At 34.9% G+C, this 18,489-nt stretch overlaps 1 protein-coding gene across 1 annotated transcript in view; it reads right to left on the bottom strand.

The window, feature by feature from the left end:
- Nucleotides 1-13,401, bottom strand: part of HSD17B4 (hydroxysteroid 17-beta dehydrogenase 4) — a 138,962-nt gene extending 125,561 nt beyond the window's left edge. The window contains exons 1-2 of the mRNA XM_003762919.4: nucleotides 13,195-13,401; nucleotides 8,516-8,569 (exon numbers count right to left, since the gene is read on the bottom strand). Of these exons, the coding sequence (XP_003762967.1) occupies nucleotides 8,516-8,569; nucleotides 13,195-13,252 (112 nt within the window). The 5' untranslated portion in view covers nucleotides 13,253-13,401. The remainder of the gene's footprint in view (nucleotides 1-8,515; nucleotides 8,570-13,194) is intronic.
- Between the last annotated feature and the right edge of the window lie 5,088 nt (nucleotides 13,402-18,489).

Below are 18,489 nucleotides of genomic sequence, written 5' to 3'. Positions count from 1 at the left end.
CATAAGCACCTCTTTGTCACTGAAATCATTCCTAACCCAGCTGAGGACATCAAGGTCTGCAGTCCATACCTGTGAATCTGTCCCAGGCATATGGATTTCCTCACTAATTCCTCCCTGATAAGCTTCTATAAGGAGTGCTCAGTGTGCCCCAGAAACATTGTGTAGATTGGGAAGTAAATGCAACCCTAGTTCACAAGTGAATTGTGATAGTTTAATCAAATGAGAGAACACAAATAAAGCACTTTGCAAACCAGAAAGTGCTATACAAATGCTACCTCTGGGAATTTTTGTTGAGTAGCTGTGAAGTTAACACCGGCCCAGCACAGCTACTGTCACCTATAGAGGAAACTTGGACAATCTCCCCTTTGTCCTAAAAGCAGGATTTAACCTTTTTTAAAAAAATGAACAAAAAGTCAAAAAGAACTCTAACCATAGATAGTTTTTATGGGAAAAAAGAAGAACAGATTTCAAACCCCAAGGACACTAAAAGCAAATCTTCTCTGTAATGGGCTGAGGTTTGAGCTGATGCACTGAGGTCCCAAGTACATGAGGCTAGATAGTAATTGGGCTATACTCTATTAATATACATGATTGGATAAAGAATGGTCCCTGCCCACTCTCCATGCAAGTCCTGATGTGTTGTATAGGAAATGACGATTTTGGTGGGTGGAGGCAGAGAGAGAGAGAGGAAGACAAGCTGGGAGAGATTGGCTGGGTTCGAGACACCGAGCTGCTGGTTGTGTGGCTGCTGGTCGAGCTAGCTTCTTGACTCAGCTGCACACATTGCTATCGCCGATTCTCTTCCACCTCCGATCCTTCTTCACTGAGAATAAAGACTGACGATTTTCCCCTAACCTGAATTCCTGTCTCGTGCTGATCTTAAAATACACAATCTTCACACTTCTCTAGAAGAAGCCCCAAAGAGTGATATGAATTGATCCCCATCTCACAAGATTCTCTTGGAAGAAATCAAAAAGGATCTTAAAAGAGATCTAGAAGGAAAATGGGGAAAGGAAATGATAACTTTGCAAGAGGGTTTGGAAAAGGAAACACAGAAATTATCTGAAAACTCCTTGCAAAATAGACTTGACAAATTGGAAAAAGAAAACAATGCCTTGAAAAATAGAATTTGTGAAATGGAAAAAAAATCAATAGAACAACTCATTTAATAGTTCAATAGGCTAAAAAAGGTAATTGAAGACAATAATTCACTAAAAATTAGAACTGGACAAATGGAAATGAATGACTCATTAAAACATGGAGAATCAGTCATACAAAATCAAAAAAAATTAAAAATAGAAGAAAATGTAAAATAACTCATTGGAAAAACAACTGACCTAGAAAAAGGATCTAGGAGAGATAATTTAAGGATTACTAGAGTTCCTGAAAACTATGTTGAAAAAAAGAGCCTAGACATTATCTTTCAGGAAATAATCAAGGAAAACTGCCTTGATGTCCTAGAATCAGAAGGTAAAATAGCCACTGAAAGAATGCACCAATGACCTCCTGAAAGAAACCCCAAAATGAAAACTCCAAGGAATATCATAGCTAAATTTCAGAATCATCTCACTAAGGAAAAAAATATTGCAAGCAGCCCAAAAGAAACAATTCAAATGTCGAGGAGCCACAATTAGGATTACTCAAGACTTAGCAACTTCCACTTTAAAGGATTAAAGGGCATGGAATCTGATATCCAGAAAGGCAAAGGAAACTGGATTGCAGCCAAGAATCACCTATCCAGCAAAACTGAGTATTATCTTTCAAGGAAAAAGATGGATATTCAAAGAAACAGGTAAATTTCATTTATTCCTGATGAAAAGACCAAAGCTGAATAGAAAATTTCATCTTCAAATACAGAATTCAAGAGAAAAGGTAAAAAGGAAAGAAAAAATAACTTTCTTTTAAAAGTTAAAAAGCTTATATCCCTATATGAGAAGATGATATGTTTAACTCGAGCTCTGCATCTCTGTTATGGATATACTGAGAGGGTACAGTAATAATTTGATTTTAGTGTGATGATATAAAAAAAGAAACTACAAGAAGAATGTGGATTCTACTGGAAGAAGAAAATGAAATTAAAATGGGATAAATTACATCTCTTGAAGAGACAAAAAAGACCTATTATAATTGAGAGAAAGAAGGAAGGAGGATAAACATTGTATGAATTTTACTGTCATCAGATTTGACTCAAAGGGAGAATATTAGTCATATTTGGTTTCACAGAGAAACTTGTCTCACCTTATAGGGAAGTGGGAAGGAAGATGGGGAAAGGAAAAGGAGAGGCTAATAGAAAGGAAAACAGAAGTAGTAAGGGAAAGACATAAGAAAGGGAGAGGGCTTGTAAAGGGGGAGGGCTGTTTGAGAGAGGTGGTGGTCAATAGCAAAATACTGGAGAGAAGGGAAAGGATGAAAGGAAAAAGAAAAGCATAACTTGAGGTAAATAAGATGACAGGAAATACAGAATTAGTCATTTTAACTGTGAATATGAATGGAATGAATTCCCTCATAAAACAGAAGTGAATCACAGACTGGATTAAAAGCCAGAATCCTACAATATGCTGTTTACAAGAAACACATTTAAAGCAGAGTGATACATTTAGAATAAAGGTAAAAGGCTGGAAAAAAATCTATTATGCTCCAGGTGAAGTAAAAAGAGTAGGGATAGCAATGTTGACCTCAGATCAAACAAAAGCAAAATTAGATCTAATTAAAAGAGATAAGGAAGGAAACTATAGTTTGCTAAAGGGTACCAAAGATAATGAAGTAATATCAATACTAAACACATATGTGTAATGGGCTGAGGTTTGAGTTGATGCACTGAGGTCCCAAGTACATGAGGCTAAATAGTAATTGGGCTATACTCTATTAATATACATGATTGGATAAAGAATGGTCCCTGCCCACTCTCCCTGCAAGTCCTGATGTGTTGTATAGGAAATGACGATTTTGGTGGGTGGAGGCAGAGAGAGAGACAGGAAGAGAAGCTGGGAGAGATTGGGCCTGGGTTCGAGACTCCGAACTCCTGGTTGTGTGGCTGCTGGTCGAGCTAGCTTTTTGACTCAGCTGCACACATTGCTATCGCCAATTCTCTTCCACCTCCGATCCTTCTTCACTGAGAATAAAGACTGACGATTTTCCCCTAACCTGAATTCCTGACTCCTGCTGATTTAAAAATACACGATCTTCACACATATGCACTAAATGGCATATCCTCCAAATTCCTAAAGGAAAAGTTAAGAAATCTGCAAAAAGAAACAGACAGTAAAACTATACTAGTGAGGAAATCTCAACCTTCCTCTCTCAGAACTAGATAAATCGAACCACAAAATAAATAAGAAAGAAGTTAAGGGGGTAAATAGAATTTTAGAAAAGTTAGGTATGATAGCTCTTTGGAGAAAATTGAATGGAGACAGAAAGGAGTACACTTTTTTTCTCAGCAGTTCATGGAACCTATACAAAAATTGACCATATATTAGGGCATAAAGACCTTAAAATTAAATGCATAAAGACAGAAATAGTAAATGCATTTTTTTCAGATCATGATGCAATAAAAATTATATGCAAAAAAGGGCCAGGGGAAAATAGTCCAAAAATTAATTGAAAACTAAATAATCTAATCCTAAAGAATAAATGGGTGAAACAACAAATCATAGACACAATCAATAATTTCATCCAAGAGAATGCCAATAAAGAGACAACATGACAAAATTTGTGGGAAGCAGCCAAAGCAGTTATTAGGGGAAATTTTATATCTCTAGATGCTTACTTGCATAAAATAGAGAAAGAGAAAAATCAATGAACTGGGATTGCAACTATAAAAGCTAGAAAAAGAAAAAAATTAAAATCCTTACTTAAATACCAAATTTGAAATTCTGAAAATAAAAAGGGAGATTAATAAAACTGAAAGTAATAAATTAAAATTACTGAATTAATAAATAAAACTGACTTAGTTTTATGAAAAAACCAACAAAATAGATAACCCTTTAGTTAAATTGATTACAAAAAGGAAAGAAGAAAATCAAATTGTTATTCTCAAATATGAAAAGGGAGAACTTTCCACCAACGAAGAAGAAATTAGAGCAATGATTAGGAGCTCTTTTGCCCAACTATATGTCAATAAATTTGATAGTTTAAGTGAAATGGAGGAATACCTACAAAAATATAGATTGTCCAGATTAACAGAAGAGGAAATAAATTATTTAAATAATCCCATTTTAGAAAAAGAAATAAAACAAGCTATAAATCAACTCCCTAAGAAAAAATCTCCAGGGTCAGATGGATTTATATGTGAACTCTACCAAATATTTAAAAAACAATTCCAATACTATGCAAAACTATTTGAAAAAATAGGAAGAGGGGTCCTACCAAATTCTTTTTATGACACAGATATGGTTCTGATACCTAAATCAGGTAGGGCAAAAACAAAGAAAGGACTTTTTCAGCTTTAATATTTGTATCCCCAGTGCCTACAATATAATGGATACTTTTGAATAGATCAATTAAATTGGAGAATAGCTAAAGTACAATGGTGATATATACAGAACTCATGAATGCATATTGGCTATGAAAACTTTCACAACCAGAAGTGGTATAAAAAAATATCCAGGAAATAAAATACTTAGAAAAGGAGGTGAATCAAGATTAAAGAATAAGAGATTCATGTTAGACTAGTATCAATATAAACTTTATAAAAGAGGACTTTCAGCCCACAGGGAAAACTATTTAGGGATGATTTAAGAAACACAAACAAGTATATTTAATAGAGGGTAGAAAAGCAAATGGGTTACAATATATACCGTTACAAAAAGTGGAATAAGCCAAGGAAATTTTTAGATACTAACATTCTTCTGGTGAGGCTACATGATTGCAAAACCATGGGATATCACAATTTTATTTTTTCTATTTATGTTTAGCAATTATTTTACATTTGTTTTTAAGATTTTTTTGAGTTCTAGGTTCTCTACTTTATCCCCATCCACAATTAAGAAACAACATATGAAGTTATACAAAGCATTTCCTGTAAGTCAAATTGTGAAAGAAAATATAGATCTCCCACTCTAATGAAAATAAAAACCCTCAAGAAAAAAATTAAGTTAAAAAGAAAAAAGAGAGAGAGGGAAAGGGAGGAAAGGAAGGAGGAAGAGAAAGAATGCTTCAAACACAATCAATTCCTTCTCTGGGTCTGGATAGGATTTTTCATCATAAATCTTTCAGAGTAGGTATGTGTTATTGTACTACTGAGAATAGCAAAGTCATTTACAGCTGGTCATCCCGGAATACTACTATTACTTTGTACATTTCACTTTGCTTGAGTACATGGAAGACCTTCCAGGTTTTTTTTCTGAGGATCCTGCTCATCATTTCTTATAGAACAATAATATTCCATCACAAACACATACCACAGTTTATTAAGCCATTCGCCAATTGATGGCTATCCCCTCAATTTCTAATTTTTTCGCTCTAAGAAGAAAGCTGCTATGAATATTTTTTTTGTACACACAGGTCACTTTCTTTTTTTTTTTTTTCCAATCTCTTTTGGTATTCATGCCTAGTAGTGGTGTTGTTAGATATGCATGAATTTATAGCCCTTTAGGCACAGGGTTATCACAATTTAAAAATGATCGAAACTGTAAATTACCCAAAGAGCTATGTAAAGACAGATCATGCCTGTAAGTAGCCTATAGCATATTATTAATTATGATTGGATGAGTTATATGGCAAATGTGAAAGATAAACAAAATAATCTAAGTATTTCAATGCCATCCAAAAAATATCAAAAGACTCAGTGAAATACCTCTAGATCATTACATAGATTTTTTTTTTTTAAGAAAGAATTTATGGAAGGATATAAACAACTGCCACCGGAAAAAAAAAGCAATTTGTAATACTGGCAAGAATGCCCACAATAATGAGATCACAGATCTTTTACCAAAATATCCTTATAAATATGACACTGCCTCAGTCTCTGAAGACCAATTTTAAGTTTTCATCGATCAATCTTTGGCAGTTATAGAACAGATCTGCTATTTATGACATTGTTCCTATGGTACTAACCTGCTGCAACAATGTTTCACCTAAAAAATTTTCCCAGATTCAGTTAACAATGATGTTAATGACATAGGAATATGATGTAATGCTATATAAAATGCTTACAATTCAGTTAGGCATAAAAGGTAGAATCATATGAGGGATAAAGGACAAGAAACTCACAAGGTTTCTATGTCAAGAAAGCAAGCAACTATGTTTTAATATGATATTAAACACTGGGGATACAAAAAAAAGGCAAAAACTGTCTCAAGATTAAAGAAGCTATATGCATCACTCACAAAATGAACAAATGAATGAATGGCATTCCTTAACAGTTTATTTCATATTAGGTACTGTGCTAAATGTTAGGGATACAAATGTAAAAGAAAAATAGTCTCTACTCTCAAGGATCTTACATTCTATAGATGGAGACAATGCATCACTAAGGACAGTAGTTCCAGGGCAGAACCAGAATTATTTACCTAGGTTAAGAAAAGGCAATCTTTTATAAAAGTAGAGGGGTGATGTCAAAATAATTACTACTATAAGATGATACTTCTTATGGAATATAAAGCCTTAGCTACTGCTTCTTCTTCCTTTAGCAAAGTAGAAAGGCCTCTGCATGGTCCAATACTTTTCCTGACTTTGTACCACCCAATCTCAAATGAGATATATGGATAAGAAATGAGCAAAACCAAATATCAGTTAAAAGCTATTTAAAAAAGTAATTTTCCTATCTGTTATACTCAAGCCATGTTTGGTAATAATTAGGGGTTTAAATACAGCACTAAAATTCAGAAAATACTAAAAAAAAAAAAAAAATTCTGATTATTATCATTGTTTTATACTTTTCAACACTAGAAATGAAGACTCCCAAAATATAAAAGTAAAATATATTTTCTACTGATTTTGAATATGAAGTAGGAAATATGTCCCAACTCCCCCCCCCCCCCAAAAAAAAAAAAAAGGTCCCAGTAAACTGAGTTGAAAAGCAAATGAAGTATGGTGGTAAACATGATTTAAAAAAAAAAAAAAAACAGAAAGCAATGTTAAAGGGATTATGGCTGTAAGAAAGGCACAGTAACACACTCTTGGTAAAACTGTGAATTGTTCAAATCAGACTAGAAAACAATTTGAAATTATGTAAGAAAAGTAACTAAACTACTCATGCTCTTTCACCCAGTAATCCTACCACTGGGCATAGGCCCCAGAGAGAAACAGGGCAAAATATTTATTTCAGCACTTTTCATGGAAGCAAAAAAAAAGAAACAAAGTGAATGCCCCTCAACTGAAAAACAAGTGAAAAACCTCATTTATATGACTGTAATGGAATATTACTGTACCAAGTGAAATGAAAGAATATGAATTGGCAGAGCAAAGAGAACAGAACCAGAAGAACAATACGTAAAATGACTACAATAATATAAATTAAAACTACTCAAAAAAAGTAGCTGAACTCTGAATAATAGCAAGTCCAATTTGGTCCTAGAGAACATTAAAGCTATATACTACCTTTAACTAGTATAAAAGAAGTGTACTATAATACAGAATGGCACATACCAGCCATTGTGTCTATCTGGTTCTGTGTAACTTTTTCTTTGTTACAAGAGACGACATGTTGGGGGTGGGTAGTGTATCCAGAAATGATTGATATAACACCAGAAAATATGAATAAAATTTATTAATAAATAAGAAAGTAAAAAATTCATAGTAGAATATGCTTTGCAATAATCAAGACCTGGCTAATTGAAGTCTTCTGAGATGGCAGTTTAACCAGAAGCCAATCACTGAACTTCTCAGTGCCCACTTCCACCCTACTACACCCCAAAAAAACGCAACTCAAAAATAATAAGATACAGAAAAAGTGCTAGTAGAGAAAGCTCCTTCCCCAGTCTTTTATCAATAAAATCATAGATATGATCCAAATGGGAGAAAAAAAGAAACAACAAAAAAGGAAAGAAACTCATGGTATTCATTGCATGATATTAGAATATTAGGAATTCCTTTATAACACTTTCAGAAAATGCAGCACTTATATGATGTTACCTCCTCTTCTACCAACAATCTAGTTTTTTCAAACCCAAAACTCTCCAAACTTAGTTCCCCTCCTCTTACTGGCCTAGGAAATTATAATGTCCACAGGCAATGAAAAGAAGTACTACAAACGTCTTGTTTTTTCAAGGTTTAGTACTGTATAAAATTGTTTAGTCCCTGATTTAACAATTTTGTAGTGAGAAATATTGTGAAATTAGCTTGTTTAAAAGGAAGAGCATTCTGGTCTTGGGAAATAAATGTAATAATGAGAAAAGTAATGATTAGTGTTAAACTCTGAGAGTAAACAATTGTTTACTACACAAATGTAATGGTGACCAATAAACATAAACAATTTGTTTATTAAGTTTTTAATGCCAAGAAAGAAACAGCTACTGAAATTGAGGGGAAAAAAAAAAAAATATATATATATATATATACACACACACAAACTTACCAACTACTGATGCACCTCTTTCTGCAAAAGCCAGTGCATAAGCTCGTCCCAATCCTAGTTTGAAATAAAAACAAAAAATTGAACAATCAATATTATTTTCCTTTCCCATGAGCTAAATTTTACACTAATGAGTAGAAACCTAATTAGAGTACCAAAATTCAGAAAATACTGAAAAAAAGATAACAAATATTTAGATTATTCTTATGTCTGAATAATGCTGTTGAAAAAGGAGCTTTACAACACTAAAAACTACCATTCAAATGAATTATTTTAGGGTGTGAAACTATCTTGAAAGTTTAAGAAATTAGCAAAAGAATCTAAATTCCTCCCCAATCCTCATCATCAAATAGATCAAATAGATCAAATAAAAAATTTATCTGAACATGATGGTTTTAGGAAACTTAAGTACTTTAAAAAAGTACTTAAGTTTTTCTTGTAAAAGTCAAAGGGCTGTAATTTAATAAGAGACTCCATTAAAGAGTCAGAGGACTATAATCAAGCATAAATATGTCTTTTCTCCCTTGTTAAGATCTTGATGAATGGGAAAGTTATTTCTCCCCTACTCCATCATGAAATCCAAGTATGCATTTCACATGTAAAACCCAAGGGAAAAAATAAGCACGTCTATATAGTCCTGATTCTTATTTGAGAGAATAATTCAGAGAAAGATTCTCCTGGCAATTATCACATAATTTCCATGCATGTCTGAAATATTCATTGTCTCTTGCTTTTTGTTTTTAACCTCTAAAACAAGCACTGAAGGCCTACTGCATCTTTGTCCAATATTAATTGTATATATAAAGCGTACTTTGGGTGCAGACAACTCTATAGCTCTATCATCATAGATAAAAACATGCTATTAATCTTGGCCCACTCAAGGGAATACATCACTCCCCTATTCTCATCCCCTTCAACTAATTACTCCTCTCAAAAACATTTTGCTATAACAATTATCATCTCTGAACTGCACTCCCCCCAAAAAAGGCAAAAGCATCTCTAACACATGTCAGATAAGGGAATTTTTCTATACAGAAGATACAGGAATCCATCAATGGTAATGATACCTCCATAATCTGAGGAGTTGACACATCATGTATCCCATTCTGGGAGGGCTATAGTTTCCAACCTATTAAATTTGGCTCTTAAAGTTTCCCATCTATACATACATATATCTCTGGTCACTACTTGCAAACTATTTAGGACTTCCTTAAACTATCACTTATTATTTCAATCAAAAGCACAGGTTTATTTCTTAAGTGAACTTTTACTCCAGAAATAGTTCCTAATTATTTTAGCATTCTTAGAGAATGCTATGTTTGAAGCATCTAAAGCTGACTAAAAGATATTCTTTAATAAATATTTTAAATCTTTAAATTTAATAAAAATAAATTTTAACACTTAAATGTCATGTATGGGTTTGCTTTCCTCTTCCTTAGCATGGAAATAGGGTTACTTATAATTACTCATTTATGAAGGCATTTTTTGCCAAGTGAAATAATTGAAACGGGTAGAAGGAATTGATTAAATCCCCTCATTTTTAAATTTCTCAAGTTCTAGGAATCCTCATTCTAATTGCTGGTGTGAGTGGCCTTGATTTATAGGCCTTTTACTCTAATTTCTCCCAATTAGACTATACGCTTCATTAAGAACACTGTTTTTTTTCTTTGAAAATTGATCTTTTAATATCTTTTATATAGTTTTTCATATCTTCATGTCATGTTAGTCCAGTATTTTGAAATTACTAAATCAAAACTGACTTGCTATATTAAAAAGTACTCAATGACTTCCTTTTAGACAATTATGAGAGTTTCCAATTTATCCTCTCCCATTTTACTTCTCAATATGTATGCTATGCCAGCAACTATCTCCTAAACCAAATTCAAAATGAACAAATAACTTTCTCTGATATCTAGATTCAGAATCAATATGAATCTTAATCATTAACACCATTATTTATATACAGCTCTATCTAATGAACTAGTTGCTAAATCCTAATGCCTTCTTCTCTACAATCTTTCATATCATATCATACCATATCCTAAAACTTTTTGTACAGGTGGAAGTCTTAAAAGCCAAATTTAATAGGAGTGGGAAGCTATAGACCTTCAAATCCAGATTGGGAAACATGATGTAAAAGCTCCCCAGATCATAGTGATGTTATTATCATTGAGGGACTCCTGGATCTTCTTTTCTGTATAGGAAAATTCCCAAAAATAACATGTGCTAGGGATGCTTTTGCCTTTTTTTTTGGTGGGGGGGGGGGGTCACAAATCCCATTGCCAAAGCTCTGGTTACCTCAAGTTGTAAAACTATAAATTTCTTCTTCTTGTGAATCTAGAACCAGTCAGGATTGGAATCCATGTCTACTCTCAACTTAAAATGCAGGATTTCTAAATATGACTTTCTCCATACTTGCCTAGTAAAAGTTCCTGCTAAAAAGTGACAGACAGCCTTACTCAGGCTGAACAAGAATCAGAGAGGATCTCCTTCCACGAAATAGTTTGGATAATAAAAGAGAAATCAGTGAATGTCTAGAGGTCAAAAGTGACAAGGGTTTTAGAAAGAATCCTAAAAAAAAAAAAAAAAAATCAATAAAGAATCATCAGAGCCAAAGGCTCTAGAGAGATGCAAAACAAAGAGAGAGCTGCAAGAAACAGAGGGAAAGGATGAGACAGAAAATACTACTCATCATTCCTTCCATATCCTTTGAAGTTTTCCCCAAATGAAGGAAAAGTATTGGGTGGGAAGGGGAAAAGAAAAGTTTTAAGGAGGTATAATGTGATTATGTTTAGGCCTCAATTCTACATCTGTAAAATGAGGGGTTGGAACTGATAAGAAGAGCGGGCTAAGTACAAGGGTACAAGGGTAGCAGGTATGGCAATGGATATCTCAATTCCTTAATAGTTTAAGTCCTCCCTCTCAATGCAGAGCACTCACTCAGCTCCCTTCCAACACAGCTCTCTAATCAGTCAGGTTCCCAGGGTCTGATAATTTTTTTAATCCAGGGTGTACAAATTGTGAGGAGCATACACATTTTCCAAAGCTGCCTCTTTCCTGAGATGATTCTCTCCAAAACCAAATCTATCTTTCTGTTTTTGATGGAATGCTTTCTCTGATATTGCTCCAAAACCCTCAAGTGCCAAAGAAGGTAAAGTTCACTCCTCTCTAGCAAGTTTCCATATCTAGTTCTTCCTGTTTCTGGCACTTCTAGCTGCAACTCTCTTCAAATTGAAATTCTCAACTCTGAACCTTGAAACCACCACAAAGTTCCTTTATAAATCTCCTATCTTATCTTATATAAAAATGAGAATAAGACCCGAGTCTACAGTCAGGAAGATTCATCTTTATAGTTCAAATTTGGCCTCAGACACTTATTAGCTATAACATTAGGCAAATCACTTAGCCCTGTTTGCCTCAGTTTCTCATCTATAAAAGGAACTGCAGATTCTCTGCCAAGAAAACTTTAAAACGGGGTCACTGAGTTGGATACTACTGAAAAATGCCCAAATAACAAAAACTTCACATGGTTGTTGTAGGAATCCAATGTGATATTTGTAAAGTGCAATGCCTGGAAGAGAGTAATTTATCTGTTCTCTTCCCTGATCCTTTCTTAGGAGAAAAAAAAAAAAACTGACTCTTGGACATACCATTAAATTTGGCTCTTAAGATTCCCAACTTTAAGCATATCTCTGGTCATTGCTTACAAACAATTTAGGACTTCCTTAAATTATCACTTATAATTTCAACCAAGAGCATGGTTTTATTTTTAAGTGAACTTTTACTAAAGAAAATTCCTAATAGCATTTCTAGAGAACATAGTGTTCAAAGACTCTAGTTCAATTAACCTCCACAAAACAGGTGCGGTATTTAGGATTAGACAGAATTTTCTTTTAACGAAGCAGAACTCAATCCAGCCCAGTGCAAGAGGTCCAGGAGATGAGGGATTTCCCTCGGTATCTCCATCCTCTAGTAGCAGGCCTTGCAAAAACTTCAGAAATCTTTGTTGTATTGAATTGAATCACTGACTAATCAACATGCTTGAGGTAACCCTCTGAAAATTAAATTGCCATTTGAACAATCAACCTCTATGATATTCCCAATTCTAAGATGGTGATTTCGCAGCGTCTTTAAACCTCGTCTGCAAAGGTCACTAAATAGGTAGAATGAAAGTACCTTTCCAACAAGCCTGCTGGAGGAGACGACAAACTTTCATCTAATTCTATAAAGCGAAAAACCAAAAAGACAATTAAATTTTCTATTTTTTTAATAGCCAGAAGCATGCGGGACACTTCTTCAGCAGAAATAGAATATATTTTAAAGTTCCTGAAAAGGTGATTGGAAAAAAGGAAGGTACCCCGAGGATTTGCAAGGACTTCAGGGAAGAAGGCTATGACATTTCGCATATTTATTGTCGTCTCCACTCCAGTGGCTCCAGAATCAGACTAGCTAAGACTCTTTTCCTCCCCCGCCCCCAAACTGCGCCGGCCGAACCATCCCCCTTTCCTTCCTCACCGCCACCTCCCCCAGACCCCGGGATAGCGCCAGAGCTGCAGCAAGAGATAGGGGATCCGAGCCCAAAAGCGAGCGGGCGCATCGCCTCGCGAGGGGCTGTGGGAGGGGGATGGGAGGAGCCCTCGCGCGCGCGAGCGCCCCCCAAGCAGTCGCCGCTGCTAGCTCACCTCCCCCCGCACCGGTGACCAGCACCACCCGCCCGTCGAATCTCAGCTGCCCGTCCATAAGTCCTGTTGACAGCCACAAGCAGACCTACTAACACCCGCACAGAAGCGTTCTGGGATCTGCGCGGCAGGGGAGGAGGCGTGGTCAAAGGGGGGGCGGAGACGGGCTGGGGATCTAGAAAAGGCGGAAGGACAGAGAGACGAGACTTGTTATTCTAAGAAAAGGACAAGGGGCACGTGAGCAAAGAAGGGAGAGGAAGTGCTCCTGTACAGCCCCAAGGCCTCTTGGGAAATGTAGTCTATTATCTTCTCGATGCTTTCCCCGATCTAACGCAAGTAACAGTGACTGAGGCTGCGCTGCCTGTTATTGGCTGGTGAGCGAGGCTCATATTGGTGCATCCTTGGAGACAAAATGAGTTATCAGCTTTCAGGCACACATTTACCCCAAAAAGAAAGAGAACACCATAAGACCAGCCTTGGCAAATAACCTTCATTTCAGTTGTTTTGTGGGGACGTCGCTGGAGAGCCGGACCTCCCTCCAAGGAAAGAGCCTGGGCTGGAACCAGAATTCCTCTTGTGCAACCTATTACCTGCGTGTTCTTAAGCAAGCTGCTTTTCCTCTCTTGTCCTGCATTTCTTCAATTGAAGAAGCTGAGAGGGTTTATAAGAAATAATCTTCAGGTGCTTTCAACACGATTTATAAACCTTCCTCAGCCACATAAAATAGAAAGGACTGCTCTTTTAAAAGTCACATGTGTCCTAGAAGAATACAAGTAAAGGTTCACTCATCCTGGCCTGCAGTTCTTTTAAACCAAGATAGATTGAGAGAAAAAGCTCTACCGCTTGTGTAAATCCGGAAAGGTGTCTGTAAAGGGGGATGCTCGAATTGTCTTTAAAGAATCTAGAGAGATTCTATGAAGCAGAAGTGCGGATGGAGTCCATTCCACACTTAGAGAATAGTTAGTAAAAAAGAGACACTACATATAATCGATTATGTAAAGAATAAGAAAACAGCCAATTAGGTTATGAGTACAGAATACAGGATGGGAAAGTATATTCATTAAAGCTAGAAAGACTGGGACCAATTTTGTATTCTTTTTAAGAGAGAGAAATTTATATTGTATTCTAGAGACAATTGGGAGCCTCTAGGCTTGATTGGATAGGAGGGAGTTTTTTTTTTGTTTTGTTTTGTTTTGTTTTTTTGCTTTTAAGGAAGATCACTGGCAGCAGCCTGTAGGATGGACTGCACTCAATAAGAAACTTAATGTACAGATCCATGGAAAAGGAATGAATTTATGGCCAAAGAAGAACTACAGAACATTATGAAATGCAAAATGGATCATTTTTATTATATTAAATGAAAAAAGGTTTTATGCAAACAAAACCAATGCAACTAAGAGTAGAAGAAAAGCAAAAAAAAAAATAAACTGGGGAAAAGTTTTACAAACAAATATATAGAGAACTGACTCAATTTTTTAAGAAATACAAGCCATTCTCCAATTGATAAGTGGTCAAAGGATATGAACAGACAATTTTCAGAGGAAAAAATTAAAAGCCATTTCTATTCATATGAAAAAATGCTCTCAATCATTGATTTGAGAGATGCAAATTAAGACATATCTGAGGTACCACTGCACACCTCTCAGATTGGCTAAGATAACAGGAAAGAACAATGATAAATGTTGGTGGGGGTGTAAAAAAACTGGCGCACTAATACATTGTTGGTGGAATTATGAACTGATCCAGCTATTCTGGAGAGCAATTTGGAACTATGCCCAAAGTGCTATCAAATTGTGCATATCCTTGTCTCTACTGGGTCTGTATCCTAAAGAGATCATAAAAAAGGGAAAAGGACCCACATGTGAAAAAAATCTTCACATATTTTACATGACTAGCACATTTAATAAATAACTTGAAAAGGGGAGAAAAAAGGAAAAAGGGTTCAGATGTAAGAGATATTGTAGAAGTGGAAATGGCAAAATGATGAACTATGTGTTCTTTACTTCTTTTCATTTCTAAACTGATATCATGGGCACTCCTTCTCTTCGCCAGTTTTTGATGAGGTGGCTCTACTATATGCTTAATCTTATCCTTCTCTCTTTGTCTTTAGCATGTTGCAACTTCAAAATATTCTTTTTTTCTTCTCCCTTCATTTTTGACCTATCCTATTTTCTCATTCCTTTACTACTGTCTTCAAAAATGCCTCTTTCCCTATTCCCACATATTAAAAAAACAAACAAAAACCCACTTTTCTAGGCCTTATCATGCCTTTTAGCTTTCTTGCTATATTATGACTTTTGTTTCTAAATAGGCCTTTTGTTATCCTTAAGTTTTGCAGTATGCTTTATTGTAGTAGATCTTTGTTGAATAACTTATGCATTCCTTGCTTTGAAAAGAAATTATCATGACCTTACAGTTACCGAATCCAATCAGAAGGCCAAGTTATAATAACAACCCACAAGGTTATTTTTCTCCTATAAAAAAACCTACTTATACTTATTTCTTCATTTCTTCATTAATTCCTTTTAGGGTTAGCCTGCAATAGCATAATAATATCTTTGCTTCTTGATTTGGAGATGGTCTACACCTACAAATTCTTCTGAGATACTTCGAGATATTCCAATACATTTTTTGGGTTCAGACTTCCATATCCCATATTTGGTGGACTATACAGGAGAATCTTGAAACCAGTTATTTATTTTGAGAGTGCTTTAGCATTCTTCATATCCTTTTGGTAAAAAAAAAAAAAAAAAAAAAAAAAAAAAAAGGTATACTGTTATCTTTTACCAAAAGGGTATGAGAATGCTATATATTGTAATGCCAAAGAAACTGAGCAAGACAAAAATTAGAGACCAATTCAATAATTTATTAAATGGAGAGAAATTCTGGGATCAATGTATCCATGTTGATCCCAGGGCTAGACAAGACTATCATCTCAAAGAGTCTAGCCCCGAGTATTGGGGCAGCAAGCTTTTTATGGAATAACAAGAACAATGACATTACTGGTATTCTAATGACATCTGAAATGGATAAATCTTTATCTTGTCAATCATTAAGGAATGTCTATAAAACCTTTATCTCAAACATTAAGAGGGGACAGTTATAACCTAAGGCAGAATTATGAAATAGGACAATTGGAGGAACTGGTCACCCCATTAAAAGGGAACTTTAGCATAACACCCTGTACTGTGATGTCTCTGGATTTTCTTTCTAAACTAGCACATTTGAACTATAATCCAGTTTCCACAGTCCACAGTTCCACAGTTTAAGATTCCAGGTCCAAACACTCTATCACTTGTCCCTGGAAATGAAAAGAACAAATGAAAAAGATCAAAATCTTAGTACCTTTTTTTCAATGCCACAGTGCCTAAAAGAGAGAAGGAGAAAAATAGCTCTTCTCCCAACTCCACTTCATTCTTGGTGCCAGTGCTATGAGTAAACAGGATCTTTACCCCCGAGGTCAGATAACAAGAAAGAAGGAATGACACAACCTGTTCTGCTTACTCAGCCAAAGGGAAGAGAGTTAGGAAAATATACATTGTCTTCTCCCAGAAGCAAATCTCCACTTTTCCCCAAATAGATGTATCTGTCTTTGCTGATCTACACATGATCAAAACCCTGTTTCATTTATTGATGAGGTCTGCTTACAGACCAGTATTCCTCTTCTAATTTCTTTTTAATTTCCCTTTATGATCTTCCAAAGTTAAGTTTTGTTTTGCTTGTGTCAGTTTTCTCCCACTTGTCTCTTCCTCTTAAAGTACCCTCTCCCCTCTCCAAGACCCTGCCTGTTTCCCTGCAAAATTGAATATCTACACCAAACTCATGTGTGTGTGTGCATGCATGCATGCATTTACAATTTTCCTTTTTCCTGTTTAGTGGAGTGAAATTCATGAGATAACCATCCACTTAGCCCTCTTCTCCATGCTTGTATATTCTTCTTACTTATCTCAAATATGAAACATAGTAAATTTCACATCTTTTTTCTCCATTTTATCCTTAGTGTACTAATCACTATCGTTTATTTCCTTTCTTAAGACTAACAACATAAAATAAAACTTAACCCTTCTGTTTCTCTTATTTAATTCTTCTTAACTCTTGCAGACATTTAGATACTGAACAATCACTAGTCTATTTTCTCCCACTAAAAAGTAAGCTTTCCACTTGTTCAAATGTATTTACCTTTCAGGATTTCTCTTGAGTTCCGTGCTTTCATTGAAATGTACTCAATTTGGGTCTATTCAATTAAAAATCCATTTTTTTCCCTAAAGAATCATACTTAGTCTTGAAGGATGTTTCATGATGTAAAACTATATCTTTTACCTTTTAGAATAATATATTTCAAGGCTTTCTCCCCTTTCTAAGTGTTTGCTACCAAGTCTCATGTAATCTTTACTGTGGTTCTTTGATATTTAAATATTTTCTTGTAAAGAAAGTTGCTTACAGTATTTTTTTTTTATTTGACTGAGAGTTCTGGATTTGGGCTTATAATCTTACAGAGAGTAAAAGTAGAGAAAGAGAAGGAAATATGATCAACATTTATGATGTATAATTGAAAAGAGGTGCTCTACTCATCTCTCCTTTTGTTTTGTTATTCCCTCTCTAACTCTGTCCATCTTCTTAAACATATCTCTCTCCTTTCCCTATCCCCAAATTTTCCTGTTGAGTAGAATATATTTATAAAAGAAACTCTCTGTGTTATATCTTCCTTTGTCCAATTCAGAAAAAGATAGTTCATGAGATGCCCATTCTTCAAACTCCAAACTATGTTTGCCTAGTTTTCCTCTTATGAACCTCAATTGAGAGAAATAGTAAACTTTCTCCCTTATTCTGGCTTTGTTTCCCAATGCATTCTTTTTTCTTCTCTTAAAATCATTAGAACAGAACAAATCCACTCCCATGCCCTGTATTTGTCTTTCAACTCTGTGGCCTTTGAATATAGTGGAATTCTGAATAGGCAGTCCTTTTTTTCTCCTCCTATTAGAAGATAAGTAGTTTATCATCATTTAATCTCCTTTAATTACTCATATATATATATATATATATATATATATATATATATATATATATATATATTTACCTTTTCATGTTTCTCTTGACTCTTGCTTATATTTAGCTCTTTTTTTTTTATCAGAATGTTTAAAATTTTCTCTTCTGTCAGGGTCCAATTTTTTCCTTCTAGGATTATACTCCATTTCCCAGGTTATTATAAATTGTAAGCTTTTGCCAAACAGTTTGGCTTTTTGGAATATTATTCTAAGACTTTTCTGCTTCTATTTGCTCAATTCTAATATTTAAGGA

This window comes from Sarcophilus harrisii, chromosome 1 (genome assembly GCF_902635505.1).
Source record: "Sarcophilus harrisii chromosome 1, mSarHar1.11, whole genome shotgun sequence".
NCBI lineage: Eukaryota > Metazoa > Chordata > Mammalia > Dasyuromorphia > Dasyuridae > Sarcophilus > Sarcophilus harrisii.
This window is presented reverse-complemented; position numbering and strand designations above follow the sequence as displayed.